A 27,401-nucleotide genomic window follows, 5' to 3' on the forward strand; every position below is an offset into this window, starting at 1 on the left:
GGGCGTACTATAGTTGCCCTTCATCACTCCGGCACCTTGATTAAAGCCTCTAATCCCCCCTCTCGTTTCTGGATTTTTAATCGAGCTGCCGTGGGATATTAGCTGTGGGAAAATGGCGCAGCCGGACACCAAGAAGATATTCTTTGAGAACCTGTCCGGAGCGGGGAAAGCCATCGCGGTGCTCACGAGCGGAGGAGATGCTCAAGGTAAAAAAAATAAAAAAAAATAAAAAAATTAAAACAACTGTACATGTATAGTTTCACGGACACAAAGCAGTAGTTATGTTAGTGTATGCGGGAGAAAACAACCCGTCTGGAGGTGTGTGATGTTATAACGGGCGACGTTGTTGCATGTGGAGGGACGTCCGGGGACAGTTTTTCATGTTACAGTACGCGGCGTCTCTTTTTTTTTTTTTTTAATAGCGCGAGCCCGCCGGTTAGCATCGCGTGCTAACAACGCGCTAACGCATCGATCCGGTGGCATCTCGGCCGCAGACACACGTCAAGGTCGAACCGGGCTGCAAAAAGCAGCGGGGCCATATTGCATCCCGCACGCCCGGTTCGGCGTCTGCCTTGCGCTGCCGCAGCCCCTTTGGAGGAGGTGACTTGGTGGCTTGTTGCATGCGGAGCCTGCGATGCCCGCCGCCTGCATCCTGTGTACGTGATGAGCAGCATACAGGCTCCCGGCGGCGTCACGGAGGAAACCCTGGTCACGTGATCACCGGCTCGCCTCTCGATTTGACGGGAAGGTTCACGCCCACTCGCGTGCCACTGCACATCGTTGCACTATTAAACAATTAAATAATAATAATATTATTTATATTATTATTAATAAATAATAATAATAATTATTATTATTAATAAATAATAATAATAATAATTATTAATCCCATCAGGAATCAGATTATAATCTAGATCCCACACTGCTTTGTCCAATTTCAGCACCGAATCGACAACATTTTAAATCCAGATATCTGTTTTTGAGAAATTAAACTTACAAGCTGTGGAATGCCGTTTGAATCTTTCTAAAGTTAAATATTAATATTGACCTTGAATTATGGTCAAACGTGAAGAGGGGCATAATATTATGTAAACAGCCGAGATGCAGCAGTTGTTGATTATCGCTTCGTGTTCACTTTCAAGAAATGTCTTGGGAGGCCTCCTGGGAAACATTGCTTGCAAGATCTCCTGCTTTCATGTTTGGCTTCTGCGTAGTGTTCGAGTTAATCAGTGATGGGGGGGGGGGGGGTAATCTGGGTGGGTTTCAACTGAAAAAAGTTGTAAACCATCTGTTTGTTACCTCCGCCAAGGAGGTTGTAAAATTAGTGTGTCTGATAATGAGATATTTCCAAAGCCAGGGAGTGAACATAAATTGGTACACAGGTGCATTTTGATCAAAGGAAGAACGCATTAAAATTTGCTGGTGAAAACAAACCGCTCTTGTTTTAGTGATGGGTCGGTTATAAAACCAAACCTGATAACCAACCTTTTCCAAAACACTCGTTGTTTTTTTCAGTACATCTTTTTTTAACCAATGCACAACATTGTCGGTCTGCATAGAAAGAATAAATAACTTACATAATTTCCGTTTAATTTATTATCCGAGTCTGAACAATCCTTTATTTTGAAAAATGACTGAATTCTCTCTGCTACATCTATGACGCGTGCTTGTGTCGGTCACATGATATATTAACACTGATATTAAACCCACAAGCAGCAAAATGAGTAAAAAAAACAGTGGTCTTTCGACAGTTTCTTTGCAAAAAGGGGAAAAGTCCAGCGAGGAGACAGAAGAATAACATAAAAGTAAATAGAAAGACATACAAGTACACAGTGGATTCACGTTTATTATTATATCTACAAAATACCACAGTTTTTGTGTTGGTCGTGTGATTTTACTTTGTCGTATTTATTCACCACGCTTTAAGGCCGGTCCGTTAAAAATATTGCCTGACATTAAACCGGTCCATCGTGCTAAAAAGAAAGGTGAGGGCACCACTGCTATAGGGGGTAAACGTCTGCCTCTCTCTGATCCTGGAGGAATAAACTCCCGTCTAGTGTCCGTTTTGAATTGACAACCGGCCTGACGAGCGAGCCGGTGCGGCTGCAGCATGCATGACGGGAGCTGATCGCCAGTGTCAGGGGGCTTTGTGTGTCCTCCGCCTCGGCCTCTCGCCCCCCATTCTGCAGGAGAAAGTGTCAGTCATGCAGAATGAGGGCCGCCTCGTCTGCTTGGCTGATGACTTCTGAACCCGTCCGTGAGAAATAGCTGCGTGTGCGACCGTCTTTACAGCCCCCCCTCTCCTGTCGGCGTGCGGCTCAGCCGGGTTACGTAACCAGACGACAAGGGCACGGAGGTGCGCAACACTGGATAGTATTGTTCCTCTCTCCGTCTGTCGTTCACGTTAAAGAAAACCCATTTTCTTCCCCTCCGTTGCCCGTTTCCTTCTTGCCTTGATGGCCTAAACCAGGGGTCGGCAACCTTTATTGCTCAAAGAGCCACTAGGTCCCGTTTCCCACTGAACACAACACCCAGAGAGCCGCACACGTTTTATTTTGACAGTCCCACCGGCAGACCATGCCAGGGGGACACGACACACAAAACCTTCTTCACTGCTGGTTGACGACTTACAACTAATAAACTAAACTACATGAACTTAGCAACAAAAACACAACACAGCACAATTATTACCAACACTACAAACCTAATATAACCCGAATAATTACATTTAAAACACGACAAACAGAAACTCCCATGATGCATTGCAGCTCTCAGCTCCTTTATTGCTACACATTATTAAAATGGAAGATAAATGTGGGAGATCTGGGATTGTTAGAACCATGAGTGTGAGTGTTGTGGCTTTACTGTCCTGTAGTTGTTGTGTAATTCACTATTATTTGCCGTCACTCTCAACAAGTCTGCAATGAACCTCCTGGAATCGTCGGCGCTCCGCAGCGCAGCGCTTTTACTGTGAAAGGTACAGGAAGCTCCCAGCTATAGAAACCAGATGAGCCGCAATTCTACGTTCTTCATGCCATTATTGTTGCGTAATGACGTCACATCGCTACGTCGTTCACGACCCTACATTTTACCCTACTCTTTGTAGCGGGACTGCACTCTGGGGTACGCCTTGCCTCCTTACGTCCCTCCGGGATGAACTGCAGTGGGACGGAGGCTCAAGGAGCCGCAGTGGAGGGACGAAAGAGACCACTGGTCTAAAACCTTTTGCGTTGCCTTAGTTACGGCTCCGCATGGTTGGCGTCGGAGCCGTGCCGTCTCTTCATTAGAGAAAGCCGGTCTTTTAGACGTTGTTTTCTCCCAGTTGGCCAAGATCCTGTCAGCCTGCTGTGGCTGAAGCCTTATCTGTCATCCCCTCAGTGGGTGCTAAAGCCAACCTGACATTGACATTCAAGGCACAGAGCAAAGTCTCACCGGCTCCTACGTTCACTGGAGGAATGAGTGAGAGGCTGCCTGAGCCGGCTGGGAAACCTATTGACCAAACATGGCAGTGCTGTGTGGATAAGAGGAAGGGGGGGGGGGGGGGGGGGGACTTGGCTTAAAAAACAGACAGAGAAACAGCATAAACACAGTCCGTAGGAAGGATTTGGCAAGTTTTAGCTGCCACAGCTTGTTTTATAAAGTCAGTTCCACTGAAAAGCTGCAGAAAGTAACTTTTTAACAGTCACAAGATCACATTAAAAGTTTGTTTGCGTCAGTTGTCACTTCCAGTTTTCTCTTGTTTCTTTAAAACGAAACGTTGTAAGTGAGAAACAATTACACAACATGTCAGTTTTCTGATGGAAACACTGTTTGGAGGAGTGATACGATGTTGCGATCCGGTATGAGCCGACCGGACTGAAAACTTTTGTGTATGTACAAATTAAACTCGGGGCCTGTTTATGTCACAATTGAAGTGAGAACGAATCATTTTTGTGTTCTTGTTTCAGAAAAGTTTCATGTTTACACAGCAACATTTTTGAAAACTATGTCTGTTTACAATGAAACGGCCGACTCATGGAAAACAATGCAGTTGTCATGTTGGGCCACTAGGGGGCGGGCTGTTTAGCACGGCTGCGGTGCGCCTGGGCAGTTGCAGTGTTTCGGAAAAGTTGCCTTTCCCACGTTTCTTTGGAGCTGGGGGGGGGTTTCAAAAAGTTCCAGCTTAGGATCCATTTTCAAAAAGATGCGTTTTCAGTGGCTTCGAGCACCGTTGAATAAATTTACACCAAAAACACAACCAAAGGTTTGACGATTTCTTCGTTCATCATGATCTTTGTACTGAAATAGAACCGAAAATGTCACTATTGGAGTAATGTCTCTCGGGTTTTCCTTTTTTTCTGGAAGTTCCAGTCAAATGGTGTCAAATGTCTGTTGACTCATCCTGAGCTGAACCGGGTTTATAGATGCTGCATCCATTAGCGGGGAACGTATTGGATTTTTTTTGGTTTCTAAAAAAAAAAAGAGCCAATCAAGTCTGCAACATGATGCTTCTATTACCGGATTTACTGGAAATCTGTAAATACATAACGAAATCCCGCTCTCTCTTCACATTTGTATCAAAAAGCAGTTTGTTGCAACTGCAAAAAGCAAAAAATAGCCACAAGATGCAGAATTCAAAAGAAAAACTCAAACAATACAAGAAAATATAAATAGGTAAAATCAAATTTTCGTCAGTTTCCATGACAATGGTGCTTGGAGGCACTGAAAACTTTTCGAAAACCCCGCTACTGCACATGCGCACCACGGCTGTAGTAAATATTTATTCAGGTCAGAATGTGGACAGTAACAACGTTCTCCCCCCGAGAGTGTCATGACAGTCACCATAGTAACAATCCAACTTGGCCGTCTGTCTGTGTCCATTGTTAATGTTTATAGCACATTGTTCTCCACTGCACGTGTGATTTCATTACGAAAACGACCAACGGGACCGACTCCTGGACTGACGTTCTAACGACTGGTTTCAGTTTTCAAAACGTTGCAGTGTGAACGGGAAACTTTTCCGAAACGTGGACAACTTGAAACGTTGTCGCGAAAACGGGGGGCCTCGGTTTCCCTCCCCGAAGCCGAAGAGTTTCAGTGATCGTCCAACCATACATCCAATCCCCCCTTCCTTTCTTTTCCAGGGATGAACGCCGCGGTCCGTGCTGTGGTCCGAATGGGTTTATACGTCGGCGCGAAAGTCTATTTCATCCACGAGGTGAGCTCAAACTCTCCCAACGCCCCCCCCCCCTTCTTCGTTTTTTTTCCTCCAGCAAACTTTAGCGGACGGGCGCCAAACCCCCGAAGGCGTCACCAGCATCGGCCGCTGGTAATTTGACGCCAGCCTCACGAACGACATCGGCTCAACAACCTTTTCGCCTCCCATATATTTACTGGGTCATGCAGTTCGCGAACAAGGGACAAACACCTCCGACTCTTTGAGTATGGATGCTCCGGTGTTTGTTTTCCCGCAGCAGATGTCGGAGGAGCGCTGCGTGCTCATCCTGTCATCCCACCACATCTGTCTGTGTGTGTGTGTGTGTGTGTGTGTGTGTGTGTGTGTGTGTGTGTGTGTGTGTGTGTGTGTGTGTGTGTGTGTGTGTGTGTGTGTGTGTTACATAACTGACTGCAGGCTTTAGCAGATGCTCCATAATGTGACCCTCCCCTACAATCTTTGTGAGTTCCTGCAGGAAACGGGAACGTTTCCGTTGATGTCAGGTACAAGTTATCACCCACGTCGTGGCGCTTTCTCTCTCCCTCCAGCCAGATGTTGTTTGTATTGTTTGTTTTTGCCGAGCCGCTGCACACGATGCACAATGCCGTTTGTGTTTGTTTTTAAAACCAGGGATACCAAGGTATGGTGGACGGAGGGGAGAACATTAAGGAAGCCACGTGGGAAAGTGTCTCCAGCATGCTGCAAGTGGTGAGTCACTGTCACAAGCGCCATTATTACACAATCTTACACAATCACTGCAGCGGGACGATAACTCAGCCGTTCTCTTGGGATTTAACAGTTTGGATTGGATGCCGAAGGTGGAAAGGCTCGTTGTTTGTGTTGCACTAAAGTAATAGCGTAAGGATACACGGAAGCTCATTGCAGCCACTTTCTATGCACACAATCCTTTAAAAAACCTTTTTATATATAAAGAAGACCCTTTTTGGTAGGGCGCTGTATGACAAAGTTTAATAATGTGATCACAGAATCACATAGGACACATGTTTCTGGTTTTTGTGGACTAAAACGACCAGATTCAGTGCAGGGTCCACTTTGTTTGTATCTATTGGGTGGTTTATTTTTCTTTTAATTGCAGGAACTTGCAGTGAACATATTCCGCTGTGCAGAACACGCAGGTCATGTGAAATGCAATACGAGGCTATTTTGTGGCTAAAGACATCGACCCCGAACATCCCAGCACAGTGGGGGACCCCCCCCCCCCCCCCCCACGAAGTTGTAGTAATCCCCAAGGAAGCTCCACAGCCGTGACTTTTCTTTTTTCTGCTTTTCTGGTTGCGTCCAGGGCGGGACCGTTATCGGCAGCGCCCGCTGCAAGGAGTTCCGCTCTCACGAGGGCCGCCTGAAGGCCGCCCACAACCTGGTGCAACGCGGCATCACCAACCTGTGTGTGATCGGGGGGGACGGCAGCCTGACGGGGGCCAACCTCTTCAGGGAGGAGTGGAGCGGCCTGCTGAACGAGCTGGTGGAGCAAGGTAACGCCGGAGACCAGGGGTGTCAAACATCCGGCCCGCCAGAGCATCTAATCCGGCCCGCCATGTGATTTTTTAAAAACAATTTTTAAAGTATAAATATGAAAACCGACGGAGGCTGATCTAAAAATACTAGATTGGCAAAAAGGCACTTGATCAGAATTTGACCCCCGACATTAATGCATCTGTAGAGGTCACATGACGCACCTTTCACAATAAAACAATGAGTCCAAATTATACTTTAGACACGTAAACTGAAAGAAATTTCCAGATGATGACAAATTGTTTTAATCCTGATTAAAAATATGATATCCAGATAAAACATTTTTGCAAATATAATAATATCTGATTTCCTTTAATATGTATATTTCAGAATAGACTGGCAAATCCTTGCAGTTACAAAAGAATCAAAAGAAGGAAAGACTTTGCATTTGTCCATATCTGCAGTTTACTATGTTATGTTTGACTTGTTCGGCCCTCCAGAGGTCAGGTTAGGTTGGATGTGGCCCCTCAACTAAAATGAGTTTGACAGCCCTGATATAGACCTTCCCTGAATCGGCGGCCCGCTTCCGTATCGTGGCAACAAATGGCCGCACGCGTCAAGTTCTACCCCCACCCTCCCCCCACGACGCTCCCGATGCTTGCAGGTGTGATCGAAGCCGAGTCCGTCCAGAAGTACTCGGCCCTCCACATCGTGGGCATGGTCGGCTCCATCGACAACGACTTCTGCGGAACCGACATGACAATCGGCACCGACTCCGCCCTGCACAGAATCATCGAGGTGGTGGACGCAATCATGACGACGGCACAGAGGTAAAGAGCGTCCCAACGTTAGCATGAAGGGTGTGAATGAAACCCGGATGGTGGAACATCTGAATACGCAGCTCTTCTGCCTTCTTTGTTTCGGAAAAGTTCCGCGTTCACATTGTCAACATTTTTGAAAATGATGCAGTTAGTATTCCAGGACACTAGTGGGTGCTGTTGTTTGTTTTGGTCATGAAATCGCACACATGCAACAGAGGACAGAGGGACTGTTATTCCAGGTGTCTCAACTATAAAACGACTAAGTCTTGGAGAATATGGACTGGAAGTCATGACACTTTGGAGGAAAACATTGTTGAACATCTACTGAGCATGTGCAGAAGAAGAATTTGCAACAGCGGTGTAGCGCCAGTGCAGTTGCGGCATTACAGAAGAGTTGCGTTTTCCCGTTTCCACGGAGACCGAGCCAGGCCGTTTACAAAAAAGTAACGTTTTCCTCCGTTTCCATGGAGTTGGAGCATTTTCAAAAAGTTGCGTACCCCCCCCTTTCCACGGAGACGGACTCGAAGTGTTTTCGAAAAGTTCCACCTTTGGAGCCGTTTTCGAAAAGTTGCATTTTCCGTGGTTCCGAGCTCCTCTGTCGTGGAATTGGATACTCAACGCAACAAAACGTTTCCGTTTTCACTCGTCTAAACGAGGCCTCGCTGTACTAAATGCTATATTTCACCATGTGCATGCATGTGGATGTTTAATTAGATTTTCGCGTGTTCTATAATAACCTGTAAATGTCTCTGTCTTCACCTCCTCGGAAGCTCTTGCTGCAGCTTTACGATGTTATATATGTCACGACTCTTGCTCTTGCGGCCTGCTGTTTTTTTTTGTTGTTTTTTTTAAATAGTAAATCTGCACGGTGTCACGTTAGCTGTATAGCATCCGTAACCCCCTGCAGAACTCATACATAACAGGAACTGCATATGACCTGGCTTCCTGTGAGTTCGAGGTTTGAGGGCAGAGAAACTCTGGAGTTGCAGGATGGGATCAGTTTGCACACAACACCAGTCCTACTTGTTGCATATGCACAAGTACGTTCCAGTAAATCTCATTATGCACACAAAACCTCCACATGCACACACATTTGTTTTTTCGCCGCTGCGATATCTCCAGGCGTCCCGACGATACGAGGGTAAACATGTTTGTTTGGAGTGTAGTTTAACTCCATGCTACAAGTGCACGTCACGTCACGGTTCTCTTGTCAAATGAAGTCCTAAAGCGCAGTGTTTTCTTGCCTTCCAGTCACCAGAGGACGTTCGTGTTGGAGGTCATGGGAAGACACTGCGGGTAAGAGCGCATTAACGCTAACAACACACGGAATTCCTCGGGGGGGCTGAGAGAGGAAGGAGGAGCGTTATAATCCCGACGTGTGTGTGTGTGTATGCAAATCTCAGCTACCTGGCCCTGGTGAGCGCTCTGGCCTGCGGCGCCGACTGGGTGCTGATCCCCGAGATGCCCCCGGAGGACGGCTGGGAGGACAAGATGTGTCAGAAACTGTCTGCGGTAAACGTTTGCTCGCGGACCGTCCCAGTTATTCCACGCTGTGATTAATGTTAAACTCCACCTCTCTCTCTCCGCCCAATGCGGGGGGGGGGGGGGGGGGGGGGGGTCCAGCCTCGGCCCCCTCCCCTGACGTCTCCTTGTGTCGTTCCATGCCGCCGTTCCCGTGACTCAGACCCGCTCCCGGGGCACACGGCTCAACATAATCATAGTTGCGGAGGGCGCCATTGACAGGCACGGGAAGCCTATAACCTCTAGTTATGTCAAGGAAGTAAGTATCTGGATTGTGAGAAGAAAAAGGGGGAAGCCAGAAGCAAGGAGGCCTGACGTGATGGAAGCCAGCTCAGCCACAACCACAACCCCCCCCCAAAAAAACACCCGAGACATTCCGCTCTAATCCCACAATTGTTGATAATAAAAGCAGCGCGCTGCTGATTCGTAAAGTGTAAACAGGCCTCGGGGCGCCGCCGCCGCTCGCGTCACCGCCCCTCCCTGTGCTTCTGAAAAAGAAAAAGCCCAGGTCACAGCCACGGTCTGAGTGTTTCTGTCATGTTGTGTCTCCACCACGCCCCTCTCCGTAGAACCGAGCAGGGATGAAAAGGCTGAATGTCATAATAGTAGCCGAGGGGGCGATTGATCGTAACAACAAAGCCATAACCACTGACTATGTAAAGGATGTAAGTACACGGCGACCCCTCTCTCTCTCTCCCCACCCCCCCCCTCCCCCCACCCCCCCCCTCCTCCACTGTACTGCTGCCCCGGTGTGGCTTTTTTTGACCTCTTGTTGCTGTGTTTCTGGAATGCTCTTTCAGGCATCACTCGCTAGTTTTTGGGGAACGACAGCTTCTCGCCACACTTGAAGTGACCCCCCCCCCCCTCTGCGCTCACGCAACCTTCACACGCTGACACGTGTTCTGTAAAAAAATTCCGTCACACATAGTTTCACTTACACGGGGGATTATCGCCTGACTTCCTACTAACTGTTGGAGAGTGTTTTGGTTTCCTTTTTTTTCGTTCTGTTTTTCGGGAGGTGTATTCTGTTCGATTCAGCGTTTCCCCCTGCCTGAGGTCCTACTGAGAGTCTCCCCACTAACATGACTGAAAACTTAGAATGGCTTGCTTGTGCTTTGCTGTTTCCCCTTTTTCTTCGGCTTTTTTAAAAATAAATTGTGTGTCTGTGTTTGTGGTGTATCCGTTCAGCCGTCTTGTCACAGATTTGAGTCATAACAAGAGTTTTCCCGTGAATTCCCGCTAAATCCCGTGTGATTCAACTTTCTTTAAGCTCGTAGTGAAATGCTTGGGCTTCGACACTCGAGTGACGATCCTGGGACACGTGCAGAGAGGAGGGACTCCGTCGGCTTTCGACCGCATCCTGGTAGGTTCCACCGCCGAGATCCAGACCCGCTCCGGCACCGGTGGTTTCCCGTCTTCGATTCCCTGAAGAGTTTGTCTTTAGGAAAGGCGGCCAAAGCATTAGAGTGAAGACAGCCATCTTGATTGGGAGGCGGGCAAAAAATGTGCCTTTAAATTCAAACTTCAAAGTAAAGCCGTGAAATTTGGCCTAAAAAAACAAAATCTATAATTTTGAGTTTCAACTTGATTTTCGATTAATTTTTTTCCCTCAATGCACTTAAAAATGACCGCAGACATCAGATATATTGTCAAAAGTGCAACTCAATTGCTGTGATTGCCCTGAGAGTTAAAATACATATAAAAAAAATCCCAAAATAAAAAGTAAATACGGCTCAGCCATTCAATTAATTCAAGCTTTAAGCCAGGTTTAGTGCAAGAGAAACTATGGAAACCCACAAGGAATCGTAGAATGGAACGCCAAAGATGCTGAAAAACAGGGGGGGGGGATAACTTCAAAACACATTAGTTTTTAACTACAAATTCGATAAATCGATTAAATCGATTTTTTTTTTGCTCGGCCCTACTTCAATGTTTTTCTTTGTTATGGTGCAAAAAAAACGATTGCAAAGAAAATGACTACAATTTCAACATAAAACCAATTTCAATGAAATTTTCTGGTGCCAAAAAGAGTGAAATGTCCAAAAAACAACTTCTATTGCGGTTGCATTATGGGAGTTTTTACAAACAGCATGGCTTTGAGGCTAATGCCTGTCTGTGTTAAGAAAACAAGAAAAAAATCCATGTTTTCAAAGGATCCTGAGTGTGTCTTATTGTGACGGTGTCAAAGCCTGAAGGAAACGTTCACCTTCGTTTCAGTCATCTTCCAGTGTGTGTGGCCACTTATCAGCTCCGAATCAAACAAACTACTGTCGGCGTGTTAATGTGGAAGTCTTGAAAGCTGCTGGCTGATCTTTAACTTTTAGAAGCTCTCAGTCTGGTGTCAAAGTTTCCCCTTTGATCTTCCAGAAAGAACTCTAAAAACATGGACATCAACCAACTGTGACACTGAATGTCTGAATCACTTACTTCGTTCTCTCAGATCTTTGTTATCATGTGGAAAATAGTCACTTTGTCATTTATTTTATTTTTTTTTGGTCCACAGATCTTAAAAACATCAGGACTTTGATCTTTTCTCAGTTAAACGATAATGTATTTAATTCTCATTTTTTCATATGTGTACCAGAGGAAAATACAACATGCATACTTCAAAAAAAAAGAATGTACTCATCTTGTGCCACGTTTATTTAGATTTACGCCAAATGATTAATTCTGAGGAGATGAAAGTATTCAGTGACTTATTATGTGGCGTCTCGTTCAGACACCAGATCGTGCACAAACTTTGCAAACCGTTTGAAGAAAATTGTTCCAGTTTACACAAACTAAACTAAAACTAAAAGACTCTGCTGATTAATGTGACGGCGCTGTCGCTTCATAAAATGTCAGCGACACACACACACACACACTGGGTGTGTTTACCAAACAAAGTCTGGCTCATTTCGTCGTGAATCATTTTCATTTTCTGCATTTTCTTTTTAGATTTGCGTTTCTGTCTGCGTCCACATGGTAGCTTTGATCAGATTGTTTATATTATTACTCACATTGTCCAGTTTCCCCTCTCAGGCGGAGCACATTCTATTGCGTATGCGTCAGTCCGATGACAATAAAACTCTTATCTGACATGATAAGACGCAGTGCGAGTCGGGACATACCGTATTTTCCGCCCTATAAGGCGCACCTAAATACCTCAAATTTTCTCCAAAGCTGCCAGTGCGCCTTATCACCCAGTGCGCCTTATATATGGAAGAATTGCGCTACTTGAGACTGCTATTTGCCAGCTGAACACCCAGAAGCTTTTATTTTGACAACTCTATCTTCGCTACTGGATCTTCAGAGCGGACGACACTCCACACAACACATTCATCACTCATGGTTGCACACCAACATTCTAACAAACCAAAATAAACTAGATGAAATAATGACTCCCTAAACTGGGGAACAAAAACACATAAACACAATCAACACACACACAAGCCCAACAACAACCCACAATAACCTCCAACAACACAAAATTTGTCACTGCAAGGCATGATGGGACATCCTGAGCTCCTCAGTGCAGCCGATAGAAACTCCCATAATTCATTGCAGCTGTTTGTGGTGTTTTAAATGCAATTATTGGGGGTTCTATTTGGTTTGTGGTGTCGGTAATAATTGTGTTGTGTTGTGTTTTTGTTGCTTACTTCACGTAGTTTAGTTTATTATCATTATTATTACTGGTAGTTGTAAGTTGTCAACCAGCAGTGAAGAAGGTTTTGTGTGTAGTGTCGTCCTGGCATAGGCTGCAGGTAGGATTATCAAAATAAGACATGTGCACCTCTCTGGGTGTTAGAATCAGTGGTAATTGTAACTTAATGGCTTTGAGCTGTCAAGGTTGCCGACCACTGGTCTATTCCATGCGCCTTATAGGGCGGTGCGCCTTATATATGAACAAAGTTGTAAATTATGTCAATTAATGTAGGTGCGCCTTATAGTCCGGTGCGCCTTATAGGGCAGAAAATACGGTATATAACATTGTAAAGCTGCAGCACTTAAAAACTTTCAGCTATACCGCTCTGGTGAATGACTCCAGTTTTCCCTGAACCTTTCACGCCAAACTTTAATATGATCACACATTTAAGCCGCCGTTTCCTCTTTGTTATTTCCAAGAGACGTCCTGGGCCCGGCTGCCCAGGACGTTGCCGCCGTAATCCTGTGGTGTCTGAGGAGCCTCGCTTTTTAGGTTAAGCACATTAACAGATTTACCGCCGAGCACGTGGAGCCGCGCGTCTCCGCAGCACTCTGAGAAACAAAGACGTGAACGCTCAAGAGCCGAGCCGGGGGGGGGGGGAACAAGAAAACATCAGGATGGAGTCGTGAAATATAAGACGTGACTCCAGAAAGCATTGAGGAACGGAAGAAAACTAAAACATGTGATAATTAATTAAACAGGAGCTCATTTCTATGACAATTTTATATCATTAAAAAGCCTTAAAAGATCTTAATTTAGATTTTATAGCTTCAATATATAGATAAGATCCATTTTTTTAAATATATTTTCAGTGAAAGCTTTTAACTATCAGGCCAGACGACTTGCAGCTTGAAAGATCAACTGGATCTCATGGCTTTTTATTGTGACAATTCTGGCGTAATTCATTAATTATATTAAATAAAGTGGGGAGCAGGTGAAGGGCTGCAGCAGACGGAATAAAATCTTCAGTTCTTTGAAACAAATGCACCCAAAAAAGTGAAATAAGTGGAGGCTAAAACTCAGTTTTTTGGATTTATTGAGTGAATAGAATTGGAATGATTTAATGGTGGACTGTGTGTGTGTGTGTGTGTGTGTGTGTGTGTGTCCAGGCCAGCCGTATGGGCGTGGAGGCCGTCCTCGCCCTGCTGGAAACCACGGCCAACACTCCGGCCTGCGTCGTCTCCCTGTGCGGCAACCAGTCGGTGCGCCTCCCTCTGATGGAGTGTGTGCAGATGGTGAGTGCTGCAACCCGCGCTGGAAACCATCCAGGACCACCGCGCACACACACACAAACACACACACGTGTAAAATGCAGATTCAACCCAGCTAATGATGACAAACAGCAGCAGCAATTGGCCTTGGAGAGGCACTCAGTGCTCACGAGAGAGTTGCGTTGTCTGAGAGGCAGTCGAGACGGGGTTAATGATCATCTGAAGCCTGCCAATAGCATGATGTAAGAGGAGTCCCATCGCCATGGAAACACAGTACAAAAGGAGCTCAGTTCTTGCCCGCTGGAAGATCTCGATATGTTTCCCGAGGCGGCCGGTTTTTTAACATCACGACTGCAACATTCAGTCTGTCAGTCAGTCTGTCCGTTTGCAAACACGCTTCACGAACGACGACGGCTTCGTGAGATTTCTCTGTAATGTGTGACTTGTCGCCGTCAGACCCAAGAGGTGCAGAAGGCCATGGACCTGAAACGCTTCGAGGAAGCGGTGAAGCTCCGCGGCAGGTACGAGCTCAGCGCGGTAGGAACGTAGATCACTTGAGTTTACACCCTCTGGGTCACAGGCAATACTCAAATTAACAGAATCTGATCAACATGTCAATTTCAGCCTCAACATCTGTGCTCAGTCAACCACAGCGACTTGTTTTTGTTGGAACGATTCATTTTTTTTAACCGCAGCACAAATCTGTTTTAATCACAAGCATCGTTCATCTTTTTTTTTAGTTTGCAGTTTCAAGAGTTAAACTATTTGATTGTAGAATTCAACTAATCGTGGAAAATTTCTACAAATTCTCAACGTTTTTCGCTTCAAAACCCGACAATCTTATGTGTCTGACCTCGTTTCAAGTAGTGGATAGCTGTCCGTCAACAAGTACATCAGGTAAATACTCTCAAAACGTAAAAGAAATATTCTCCCCAAGTAGTCTGGGTCTTCAAGTGTTGGGATCTCGTCATAGAAATTCAAGGATAAGAACCAATGAGACCCAGGATTGTTCAAAATGGTGAATTTTTGGAGAAACCCTGTGCTCCTTTGAGTTAATTAAGTATAAATAAGCTACGAGCTTCAGCCTGTTTCTTTTCTTGGTTGTTTAAAATGAACAGTATTTTGTTGTGTCTGGTTATCTTGTTAGTTGTTGGAAGAATAAACGGAAAATAAACAGGCTCAAGCTGCAATGACTTGAATTACAAAGGATGACACGAACTATTAAAAAATATAGAATTATAGTTATTTCTCTTTGCTCTCGTGAAGATTTTTGTTTGCTTTCCGATATCTAATTTCATGTAAATCTAAGTAAAAATTACCCCATCTAATCGACTTTTCTGCAAATATTTAGAGTAAATATTCAAACCTTTCCATCTGATTTTTTTTTTTCTGAGGAAATCGTTTTGTTTCCAAACTATTCACGTAAAGTATAATTTTAACTCCGTTTGTTTGCAGGTAAACTGGTTCCAATGTCTGTTATTGATGATTTCACTGCAGTAATTTTACATATAAGCGTGTTTGAAGGAAAATTACTCTTACATTGATGCAATCAGTCAAATATTCATCCCTTCTAAGTTTTACTGTTCACACTGTGACTTGTTAGATTTTATTTCGCGTCTAAGTGGCTTTTTTTTTTTTTTTTATAATGTCTCTGGGGAAATACTGCCAAAAAGTGTTTTTTGAGAAAATGGTTCAGCTCAAACTAGAAAAATAAAACAAAAAAACTCCAGTTGGCAGATCCTTGACCTTTTATCAACAACAACAATTCATTTTCCCTTTATATCAGAAGTTGCACCTTCTCCAGAGTGTCGATGCTGAAACGATTCCCCTCCGTTGTTTGACTGCAGGAGCTTTGAGAACAACCTGAAGACGTACAAGCTGCTGGCTCACCGCAAACCAGAGTGCGAGCTGCCGGTCGTAAGTCCACCTCGCCGCCGCCGCCGCCGTCTGTCGTCCCCGTCACTCTGAGGTCCGGGGCCGCGCGGTGATCAACCCGGAGGATGATCACACGTCATCCTCCGGGTTTTTTGTGGCTTTGAAATAGAACAGGTGCATCGCCGTGGCGCTCGTGATTACAGAGCAGCGGCGGGCCAATAAAGGCCGCAGGGGTTTGACCTCATTCACCTGCGGTCGTCTGGAGCCCAGGTGCTTCACTGTTGATCTGCCAAACGCTGATATCGGATGACACCCCCCCCCCCCCCCCCCCCACCCCCTCACCCCCCACTGAGTGATGACCTGTTCAACCCAGCCAGGAGAGGCTGCACAGCAGGCTCCTCGCTCGCCTCAGGTTACACCCCCCCCCCCACCTCTACACACACCTTCCGTAATGACCTCCGTAACCCCCCAGCATGTCGCCCATGGCGCCAGGAGAATAAAAAAAAAAGAAATTGTTACACGTTTGTGGAATTAATGAAGTGTTTCCTCTCCCGCCAGAGCAACTTCAACGTGGCCGTGTTGAATGTGGGGGCGCCGGCGGCGGGCATGAACGCCGCCGTGCGCTCGGCCGTCAGGGTGGGCATCTCCGAGGGCCACAAGATGTTCGCCGTCAGCGACGGGTTCGAGGGCTTCTACAAAGGACAGGTGGGTTTAATCCACACACCGCAGGAGAGGAAATGTATTTATCCTCACTGGGTTTTAATACTCTGTAATATGGTGACAATTTATTTATTTATTTTATTAATTATTTTATTTTATTTATTTATTATTTTTATTTAATTAATTCATAATTTAATTTTATATGTTTTTATTTTATTTATTAATTATTTTAATTTTGTTAAATCATTATTTTAATTTTATTAATTACTTATTTTATTTTATTAATTAATCATTTTTATTTTATTTCTTAATTATTTAATTTAATTTAAATACATGAGATGTATTTTATTTTATTTGGTTTGATTTTCCTCCATTGTTGTTATACTGTATGTGTATTTACTATCATTCTTTTCTCTCTCATTTTACTGTCTGATGTTCACTGGAAAGCACTTTTGTCACCTTGAGTGTTCTAAAGGCCTTTATAAATACAATTTGATAGATTTTTTTTTTTTTTTTTGAAGATCCAGAACGGCAACGCAGGGCGGGTCATAATGAGGCAGACGCTGCTAACTAATACATTTTACAGGCGTTTTGCGACAATGAGCAAATGCCATGGGTTGACTTGTCCTACATGCCACTGCTTCTGAAAAGGCAAATATCCAGAGTGTACCCACTTCACTCACTTTAAATCAGAACAAACCTTCACAAACGAGTTCTGCAGTGACGACACGGTCCAGCAGATGGCAGCAGAACATTCTCGCAAAATGCTGGAATATTGAAAGACAGATCCCTGAGAGCTCACTCTCACTGTGTCAGGGAGCAAAACACAGAAGTTTGTAATGCAGAGTGAAAGCGGCTCCGCCAGTGCGATCTTCTTCAACCGAGCCTGTTCCGACCTGCAACCCGAGACGATCCCGTTTCTCCCCGTCGTGACCGGCGGAACTGGTTTCACGCCTTTTAATTTTTTTTTCCTTTTTGTCCTCGTCTGACCTTTTCCCCCACAGTTAGAAACACGGAATCCACCCGGGTCCAGGTTGTGGATCACTGCTCGCTGCTCAAAAGCAGCCGTCTGTCCATTTATCCTCATCGGAGCGTCTCGGGTGTCGGCGGCGAGTTTAAACACCTCGGTGTGAGGCCCGGCGAGACTCTGCCAGCTGACCCCGAGAAGATTAGAGTGGAGGGGGGAGGGGGGGGGGGCTGCACACCTCGCTGTGTTCTCACCGAAAGCAAGTCCACTTTATGTAATAAAAAAAAAAAGAGGCTGTCGGGCAGATTAACTCAGCGTCTGAAGCGAAGCCTCAGGAGGATGTGGCGGGGAAATGTTGAATCACCAGCAACTCGGAGGCAAGAACGTGCAAATTGAAGTGTTTTGCCGAGACGCTTCAGTCCGACAGAGATCAGGAAACGTGGCGATTCCCTTTTTAATCAAAAGACGCTTGTCATCTTCTCAGATTAAGGAAATTAAATGGGCAGATGTTGGCGGCTGGACGGGGCAAGGCGGCTCTCTGTTGGGGACCAAAAGGTAAATAATCCTCTGAACGTCATTTCACTACCTTCATATTTTACTATTTTGTTTTTCCGGCACAACCTCACCTGTGTGATTCTCACATGATTTATTCATTCGGACATAAACATACTTAACCCTAAAATTGCAGAAATAATAGAAAATATGAGCGGGTGAATTAGACTTTCTTTATTGTCATTGCACAGTACATCACACAGTGAGGAAACTGGCAACGAAATGTCGTTGCTTAGCAACCGGTAAAAAAGGCATTTAAAAAAACGTATTTAAAAAAAGTAGTGCAGACAGACAAACATTTAAAATAAGGTGCATATGAAGGATAAGTAAAAGAGCAGGATGAGAAAGGGGATAGATTACAATTGAATAATCGCACAGTGTGATGTTATTTCAACTTCAATTCTAGATTTTTAGATTGGCAGGGTTAGGGTTGGACGTCATCGCACCCTCATTTTTTTAATGTATTTTTTTATTTTTTTATTTCCCTCCTCCAGAACGCTCCCCGCGAAGCACGTGGACAAAATTGCCGAGCAGATGCGAAAGCACAATATAAACGCACTGCTTGTGATCGGTGGATTCGAGGTACGTTTCCATCTTAACCGGTCGACGTTGGTGAATATTCATAGAGCTACGAAATAACTCTGCAAACGCCTGTGTTATTCCAGTTAACGTGACAATGTGCAGTGTTGATCTTTTTCCATTAGCCTTGTCCCATTTTGTTTATTAGCACACCAACTGTATGGTTTCACCCATAGTTGTGTTCATAATCGTGCTTTAAAGACTAAAACTGAAACGGTAGAGCAACACTGAGCGGATTTAGTACACCCTCTTTAAAATAGACGGCTTTGAATTATTTAAAAGGTCCTATATTATGATTTATTCTTTTATTTTAAGGTCTACAGGCTGTATAGACTCACTCATCGTATCACAACGCTCGGGGAGGTTTAAAGGATTTCCCCCTGGGATTAATAAAGTCAGGCCTACCAGTTAAACTGTGGAAAGGGAAATGTGTAGCTTTAGCGTCTCGATGTTAATGTCAATTATTAATGTGTCCATAAATTAAAGGTCCAGACAAATAAAAAATGGAAATAATGAGGGAAACTTGAGGCTTTTCAGGTGGAAATGCACCGTTCCCAGTATGAGGTCGAGTTTAAAATACAAGATTAAAGTTCAACTCATTTAAAAGAACTTCCAACGTGAGAAACACGATTCGTCGGGATTCATAAAAAGACGATGCATCATTGTCAGATCTCTTGGCTCGTGTTTCGATTTCAATAAAATTGCCGACCGAATGATTTGTGAAAGGATCTGCTATCAGATTTTTATAAAAAGTGTCTCGACACCAATATAACTCGGACACTCAAATAAAAAAACAAATATTTCATACTTTCAATTTTACAACAAAAGGCATAAAAACGTCAAATATGGGACCTTTTAAATAAAAAAGTGTCCGTCAGTAAATAAAGCAAAACCATTAGTACGATTTCATTTGGAAACCAGGAACATCCGCTTCTTTCCACGCATTCCCACTTAGACGCTCACCAGCTTTGTTATTGTTGTTGTTGTTGTTTATTTTTCCTGTGACGTACGCAAGTAAATGACTGTCCCTCCGGATGAGTGCGCCGTGTGTGGAGTGGTACCTGTCTGTTTCGCTGCCGTCCGCTGTGATAGACCTGGCTCCTCCCCTTGGCACACTTTCACTTTATGTCTCTCCCCACTTTCCCCTTCCTGGCAAGTCGCACCTCTCCACCTCTGAATAGACACACTTAAGAGCTACACCTGTCTGAAACCCCCCCCCCACCCCCACCCCTACACCCCCCCAGCCTGCAGACTCTAAAGCCCTTGGCTCTGCCCTGCAGGCCTTCCTGTCACTGCTGGAATTGTTAACGGCTCGCGGGAAATATGACGAGTTCTGTGTGCCCATGGTCATGGTCCCAGCCACTGTCTCCAACAATGTGCCGGGCTCAGACCTCAGCATTGGCGCCGACACGGCTCTGAACGCCATCACTACTGTAAGTGATGGGGGGAGTGGTGGGGGGGCCCTGCTGGCGAGAATAGACGGGACGCTGCACCGGGATGGGGGGGAGGAACACGAGGCCCCAGTTCACAACGACCGTTGTTCGTTGTTTTCAAGTGAAAATGTACGACGTTCCGCTTACAACAACTGCAAATTTTGAAAACGCCGCCCCAAACGTGTAGGGTTTTTTGAGAAATGGTCCGTCTCCACGGAAACGGGGCCAAACGCAACTGTTTGAAAATGCTCCGTCGCCGTGGAAACGGGGGCAAGAGCAACGGTCCATCTCGGTGGAAACGTCAGAAACCCGATTCAATTAGAACTTTATTTGTATAGCGCCAAATACAACATAGTCAACATGGCAACTTTTCTGAAACGCCGTGACTGCGCGTGCTCAGTTGTCGCTAGCTACACAGTCTCAAGCGTTTCTGCTGTTTCTGTTTAAACAGATTTTGTTTTCAAGACGCAAAACTTTGCCAGAGCAAAAAAAAAAACCCGACGCATTTTCACTTGAAACGTTGTCGTGTGAACGGGGGGCCTCAGTCTTTTCACCAGTCAGACGGGATAATTAGGGAGAAATTTGCGACGTCCCGTCAACCCCGTCTGGAACAGAACTTCATTAAAACCGTAGAAAATTCCAGTCCAGACCTCTTGAGTCACATCTGCACTGCCAGATGTAGCGCCGGTCCATTCCCCACCAGGTAAGTAATCCAGCGACAACATGGAGGCATGCTGTGAGGTGCACAAGTGTCGTATGCCGCCATGTTTGCTCTGCCTGCCCTCCCCCTCCCCCGACTCGTGTGTTTGAACCCCCCCCCCCACACACACACACTTCATCCACAGTGATTAACAGCATGCGGGTGTTGTTGTGTGGTTTAATAAATGAAGATACACCGACGGCCTGCAGGAGGCGACAAACACAGCCTGTCCATCATCACCATCATCACCATCATCATCTTCTTCTTCTTCACCTCCTCCTGATCTCAGTCAGAGCTGCTTGTCCCGCCCGCCACCGCAGACATGCGCTGAGCTCGCAGGTCTTTCCTTCAGTTCTTCTTCTCTGCTCCATGTGCCTCTCTTTCCTCTCTTCTCCTCCTCTTCCACTCCTGTCCTCCCATCCTCTCTGCCAAAGGGAAGCCACAGCCGCTATCACACGGAAAGAGCCGGAATTGGCAGGATACGCTCATGCCCGCCGAGAGAGAGAGAGTCGCACCACGTCTACCCCCCCTCCCCCCTCTCTCTCTCTCTCTCTCGGCGGCAGAATCCCTCCCTCTATTCACCGTGGCTCTAACGCCTTCTCTCCATACTGCCGCTTCAGGCGTTAGAGTGTCTGCTGCAGCTGTATGACGCTCGCGCTACCTTTGAGGAGTTTTGCATCCCGATGTGTATGCTGCCTGCCACCATAAGTAACAATGTGCCGGGCACAGATCTAAGTATCGGGGCAGACACGGCCCTCAATGCCATCGTGGAGGTAAGGCAGTCGAACCGCCGCCGTCCGTTTGTGTTTAGGGTGCTTGTACTGAAAGGATGAAAATCACACATGATGTTCAGTGTTAATTGATATATGTGTAGAGTTTAAAAAGAAAACTAATCAAAGTCCTTTTCTTGTCATGCCACTTTGGCGCCGTCATAGACTAGAATGTCGCCTCACACGGAGCACCAGTTCCGTCACATGAAGCCAAATCTGATTGGTTTTACATCCCCGATCCTGTAAACCTTTTCTTTTTCTACTTTGAGGGAAGACTATATTTCCCCCCCCTCATAACATAAATCTCACACACAATGTCAATCCACCATTGATGGTCGCTGGTTCTTTATTTAACCATACATTGGTGTAAAGATCCTTTTTAAATTCCAAACTCAGACATGTTTTTTCAGTGTTTGGGGATCTCTTCCCACTCATTACCTGGACTCAGCTGGGATTTGACCCCAGGCCACTCAAACTCTAAACTTTACCCAGTGCACCAGGAGGGAATCGAGTTAGCAATAACAGTAGGAATTACCACGAGCTCCATTTTCGCAGACACTTATTCATGACAGTGTGAAATAAAACAAGACTTGAAGGTTGTAGGTATAACCGTCCTTTAGCTTCATTTTAGCTGTTAAATGTCCAGAAATCGATTTGAATGTTGGCTATTGTATGGAAAAAAAAACCAAACGTTATACACTGAAGTTAAGTCAAAGTGATTGAACCACTATTTCTGGTTCATTAAGTCACTGATTGAAACCACATGAAATCCTCCTTTCTGTCTGTAAAACACTGAGGGATGAAACAATGTTAGCACTAAACTACAGATATAAAAAAAGAAAACAAAATTTTTTTGTTTCTTTAATAGTTTCGCCATTCGATGTGCGCCGTCATCCTTTTCAGAACTCCAAGTCTGTCTGGTGAAAAAAAAAAAAGCATTTATACTGAATCTGACTTGCCTGATTTGCACGCCGCCAAATTAGCATGTTGTCGTTTCTCCGGTTGGAGTTAATGTTAACAGTATGTGAGTTTTTACTGGCTCTGCACTTAAAAAAACAAACAAACATTAAAGCGAGCTCAGTAAGTGGGACCCGAACGCCAGCCGAATCATTCGGCTGGCGTTCGACCCGCCGCCGTGACCCTGACCCTGTGAGAACTTGGCTCCCGTCAGACATGCGACCGCATCAAGCAGTCGGCCAGCGGGACCAAGAGGCGCGTCTTCATCATCGAGACCATGGGGGGCTACTGCGGCTACCTGGCCACCGTGGGGGGTCTGGCCGCGGGGGCCGACGCCGCCTACATCTACGAGGAGTCTTTTGACATCAGAGATCTGCAGGTAGCAACAAAGGCAGTGTCACATTTTCAGTCCTCTTCGTGGATGTAGTCATTTCTAGCTTTGAATTAAAAGCCAAGACGTTTGAGGTCTTTTATTTTGGACCCTAAGAGAGAGATTGAACTCCACAATTATACATATTTAAACCCCTTTTAACCTCCGAAGATCCAAATAAATTTTGTGTTGTGGTCGAGACGACTCAAAGTGATCCAGGTCCTGGAAGGTTAATATTGAAAATAAACTCGGGGCCAAACGGCAAGAACAGGAGGACATCATCTCTGACAGCAATAATAATAAAATATTATGAAACTGTAAATACATAAACATACATAATATAATAGTTCAATAAAAAGCCAAGAATAATGAAAATAACAATATAATAAGTACGTAGGTAAGTATAGGACATCATCTCTGACAGCAATAATAATAAAATATTATGAAACTGTAAATACATAAACATACATAAGAATAGAATAGTTCAATAAAAAGCCAAGATTAATGAAAATAACAATATAATAAGTATGTAGGCAAGTATATGCAGCCAAACCCGAGATAGACCAAGACCTGGATAAAGAAAAAAGAAATAGAATTGATAAATAAAGTCTGACATCTTGGACTGGACTTTACCCTGTTTTTAAAGTTTAACATGAGTAAAACTAAAAACAAACAAATGTTTGCTCGTGTTTCCGCCCGGTCATGTAATCCATGTCCTGACCTCTACACAAAAACTTAATCCTCACAGCGCGGCCGTGTTTACATGACAACATTTCCAAGTGACTCGTCTGGAGATCTTTTGAGCGAATAAACATTTACTTATCAAATTGTCACTTTATTTAAATTTTACACATTGTCTAGTAATATAATGGGGAGGAAAAAAGTAGGTACACTTTTTAATTGAACTTGAGCAGCGAACAGAGAAGTGACAGAATTTATGCTCATATTTTCTTCACGTTTAACAAAATAAAACATTGCCCCCTGGTGGCCAACACCCCTCACACGCTATGTTCTTCTTCCCACAAGGCCAACGTTGAACATCTGACGGAGAAAATGAAGACCAGCATTCAGAGAGGACTGGTCCTCAGGTAGCGTCTCTCTCTCTCTCTCCAACGGTTCGCCGAGGGGGGGGTGTCATGTCTCCAGCCGTCGGCATTTGTACCATAAACTCCGCCTCTGTGCGCAGGAACGAGAACTCCAACGAGAACTACACCACGGACTTCATCTACCAGCTGTACACCGAGGAGGGCAAGGGCGTGTTTGACTGCAGGAAGAACGTGCTGGGTCACATGCAGCAGGTAGATCCCAAACCCCGCCTCCAGCTTAAAGGCCTAGTGAAATGCAAAACACTACTTTGTTTAAAACGATAGTTGGGCGACGACTTCCAAGATTCCTCCGACTCTGCCCCACCACTCTTGTCGCATAACAAAGTTATTTGAATTTTGAATCTCCAGCCGAGGAAGTCGGGGGAATCCTTCTTCTTTGTGGGCATGACGTCAAGAGTTGTGCAGATCTCCATCTGTTGTGTTTACATCGGCTTGTTGTTTCCCTCTTAAATATCCAAGTTTTAACAATGTTTTGAAGTTACAGTCAGCGTTTTATGAGCCTTGGTGAAAGATTGAGCCTGGAAGAGACCGAGAGAGGAGAAAAGGAGCACGGGCGGCGAGAGTGGCTAGCGGCTAGCGGGAGCCGTTAGCTCGGGCGGCTAGTAGACGATCAAGTAATACCTGGACTCATCTTCGGTGATTCCGCGCAGTCGGAAAAGCGCTTTGACATGTTGGATCCAGGAAGCCGAGTCGTTCTGCCAAAAGTCAGGAGCCTCAAAGCCTCAAAGGTGAAAACTGGCGGCTGCTGAGGCGAGGAGACGAGGACGAATGGAGGACGAAGCGTCTTCTGCTTCCTCAAACATGTTCCAGACGGGGTCACCAATGGCAGATCGACACATTCTGTGTCTTCTTCATCAATCACTGGGTTTGAAATGACGATGATGATGAAATGTCGTTAAATTCAGCCTCTTCGTCGTCAAAACTCTGATCCTCCATAATGTAAACACAACTTGGGCGTGTGCACAACTCGTGATGTCACTCTATTATTGTCAGAAGCTCCGCCCAGCAGCGGAAATTATCGGCTATTTTCTCGTAGATTACCGTGTTTTAACATTTTACCCTTCGGCTAGTTAGCTTAAAAAAGATCCTTGAAGCGACAGCCAGAGTGTTTTGGAGGTCGAATTTTCATTTCACTGGGACTTTATAATACTGGATATCGTAAAATGTTCGGCTTCGCGCGTTCCTTGAGATGAAACCATTACCCGCAGTCGCGTTAAAATGAGACGCTTGTTCCTTTTGGAATAGGGAGGAGCGCCGTCTCCTTTCGACCGCAACTTCGGGACCAAGATCTCGGCCAAGGCCATGCAGTGGATCTCCAAGAAGCTGGTGGAGACGTTCAGACAAGGTGCGGTTGGTGTCCCTCCTCCCCCCACCCCCACCCCCCCCACCACTCCCCTCCTTTGCGTCCCCGTTAGCGGGCTGCCGTGTGGTGGTAGTGGGTGTTTCCCTCCCTCCCCACAGAGACGTGGTCGTGAAGCAGATCTGTCATGGAGTCACTGCGGCCGACATTTTGACGAAACGAGTCCCTTCAGAGGAAATGAACCATTGATCACTCTGAGTTCTTACAAGTTTGTGTCCGAAGGCTACAATGAAAGTGAAAACTCCTCTTCTGTGTTTTTATGTCTTATTTCTCTTACACTTGGATGACTTAAGACGAAGGTAATCCTTTTTTTTCCTTCCATGCTGGCTCCATGACCATCTCCATCCTAATGATTTAGCTCCACCCCCCCCCCTGGTGTGTCACTGTCTCTGCCGTTTCACCACACACAGGCTCATGTGGCGCCGCCGTCCATTGCGCTTGATGACGCCGCCGCTCGCTCCACATGCGCTTGGTGTAGCTTTAAGTTGCTTCGTAGCAAGTGTGTGTGTGTGTGTCCTCCTCACCCCCCCCCCCTCCACCTTCATCCATCATCCTCACACACACACACACCCTCCATTTGTCATCCGTGTGTGTCTGGAGGTGCTTCCTCCCCTGACTGCCGCGTCGTTTCCCCATCAGGCCGAGTGTTCGCCAACTCGGAGGACACCTGCTGCCTGCTGGGCATGCGCCGCCGGGCGCTCATCTTCCAGCCCGTCGTGGGCCTCAAGGACGAGACCGACTTCATGTACGTTTTCACCAACACTCGAATGGGAACGTCACAGGAGTTTTTAGCAACGACAGTCCACCCCGCCGCCTGAAATCTGAATGTTGCGTTTCATTTCTACAGCATGTTGATAGAAAATGAATGGAAAACTTCCACGACAACACATTTTAGTTCTAATATAATCTTAAATGAGCCGTACTGTTAAAATAGTGCCAGGATAACCTGCAAATTGACTATAAATGTCTCTATTTTGATAAAAACCAAAACGTTTACTACAGAAAAGGACCACAATCTCAACATGTAGCCTATTTTAATAATACAAAATACTGAAAAGTCAAAAAACAAACTTCTATTGCTGTTGCATAACACTTGTTTTTTGTGAGGCCAGTTTGGAAGCAGAATGAATGAATGAATCAATGGTTTATTTCGGTTACAGTTTCAGTATAACAGTCCAGCACACATTCACACGAATAGACAAGTTAGACTTAGTTCATCAAATAACTTCACATGCACGTTTTTAAACTCTGAAACCAGATCATGCAGAACATGATTTTAATTTAAAACGCATCATAATCCTGATGCAGACGCCGTCTGGTCATTTTTCTGCTTCAGCCTGTGCCCCCCCCCCAAAAAAAACAAACAAATGTTGACCCGAGTGTTTCCTCCTGCGTCTCCAGTCACCGGATCCCCAAGGAGCAGTGGTGGCTGAAGCTCCGCCCCCTGATGAAGATCCTGGCCAAGTACAAGACGAGCTACGACGTCTCCGACTCCGGCCAGCTGGAGCACGTGGTGCACAACCGGCCCAAAGAGTCGGACGCCTCGGTCGCCATGTAGAGCCGGCACGCCGCCACACGCCGCCGCCCGCCACGTTCCAGGTGCAAGGCAGTCCCCGTGTGTTGTAGAGAGCTCCAGTAACAACGTGTCGGTGCGGCGCCACACGCCTCCTTCATTCCCCGTCGCCGTCTCTCCGCTCACAGTCGGTTCCCACACACACACACACACACACACACTGTCTTGCCACGTATCTGTGTGTCCACGTCGTTAATGTTTTTTTTTTTTAGCGTTCTTCTTTGGAAATTGCACTTTTTCTCCGCGTGCGGACGCTCCGGGAGCGCGGCGCCGGTTCCGCAGTCAAACCCGGCCCGGAGTCTGCCCAGAGAACAAGTGTTCAGCGTATTTATGTGAGACTGATGCAATACAAGGTTCTCCTCTCCCGCTGCTAGTCGAGGGAACTGCGTCCCGCGCTCTACACTGAAACTAATATTTATCTTTTTAACATTGTTTGTCTTTTTTGGGGGTTTTTTGCTTGTAAACATGGATATATTATTAATTGTCGGCAGTGCTGTACCGAGTAGCTGTCTGTCATATTGCACCAAGTTAGACGTGTACGAGAATCATGTTTCCCACCAAATAAACTCCCACTCCAGAGGTGTACCCCATCAA

General features: G+C 45.6%; 1 protein-coding gene across 1 annotated transcript; it reads left to right on the forward strand.

Annotated features, from left to right (window-relative positions):
• On the forward strand, positions 1–27,401 carry pfkpa (phosphofructokinase, platelet a). Its single transcript, XM_080515012.1, has 22 exons — positions 1–206; positions 5,124–5,197; positions 5,825–5,902; positions 6,498–6,687; positions 7,332–7,497; positions 8,740–8,784; positions 8,892–9,000; positions 9,579–9,674; positions 10,280–10,372; positions 13,804–13,929; positions 14,362–14,426; positions 15,753–15,822; positions 16,339–16,485; positions 17,892–17,962; positions 18,454–18,541; positions 21,292–21,444; positions 22,613–22,777; positions 23,795–23,856; positions 23,955–24,066; positions 25,120–25,219; positions 25,874–25,979; positions 26,636–27,401. The coding sequence occupies exons 1-22, from the start codon at positions 113–115 to the stop codon at positions 26,790–26,792; spliced, it is 2,367 nt and encodes a 788-aa protein (XP_080371138.1). The 5' UTR covers positions 1–112; the 3' UTR covers positions 26,793–27,401.

The sequence above is a fragment of the Blennius ocellaris genome (genome assembly GCF_963422515.1).
Source record: "Blennius ocellaris genome assembly, chromosome: 19".
Taxonomy (NCBI): domain Eukaryota; kingdom Metazoa; phylum Chordata; class Actinopteri; order Blenniiformes; family Blenniidae; genus Blennius; species Blennius ocellaris.

What these genes read in the sequence shown, in the direction of transcription:
- pfkpa (XM_080515012.1), top strand. Translation starts at nt 113, where the DNA reads ATGGCGCAGCCGGACACCAAGAAGATATTCTTTGAGAACCTGTCCGGA. An exon ending in AGGGCTTCTACAAAGGACAG is followed by an intron (nt 16,486 to 17,891) that starts GTGGGTTTAATC and finishes TCATCTTCTCAG; the next exon opens with ATTAAGGAAATTAAATGGGC. An exon ending in AAGGACGAGACCGACTTCAT is followed by an intron (nt 25,980 to 26,635) that starts GTACGTTTTCAC and finishes CTGCGTCTCCAG; the next exon opens with TCACCGGATCCCCAAGGAGC.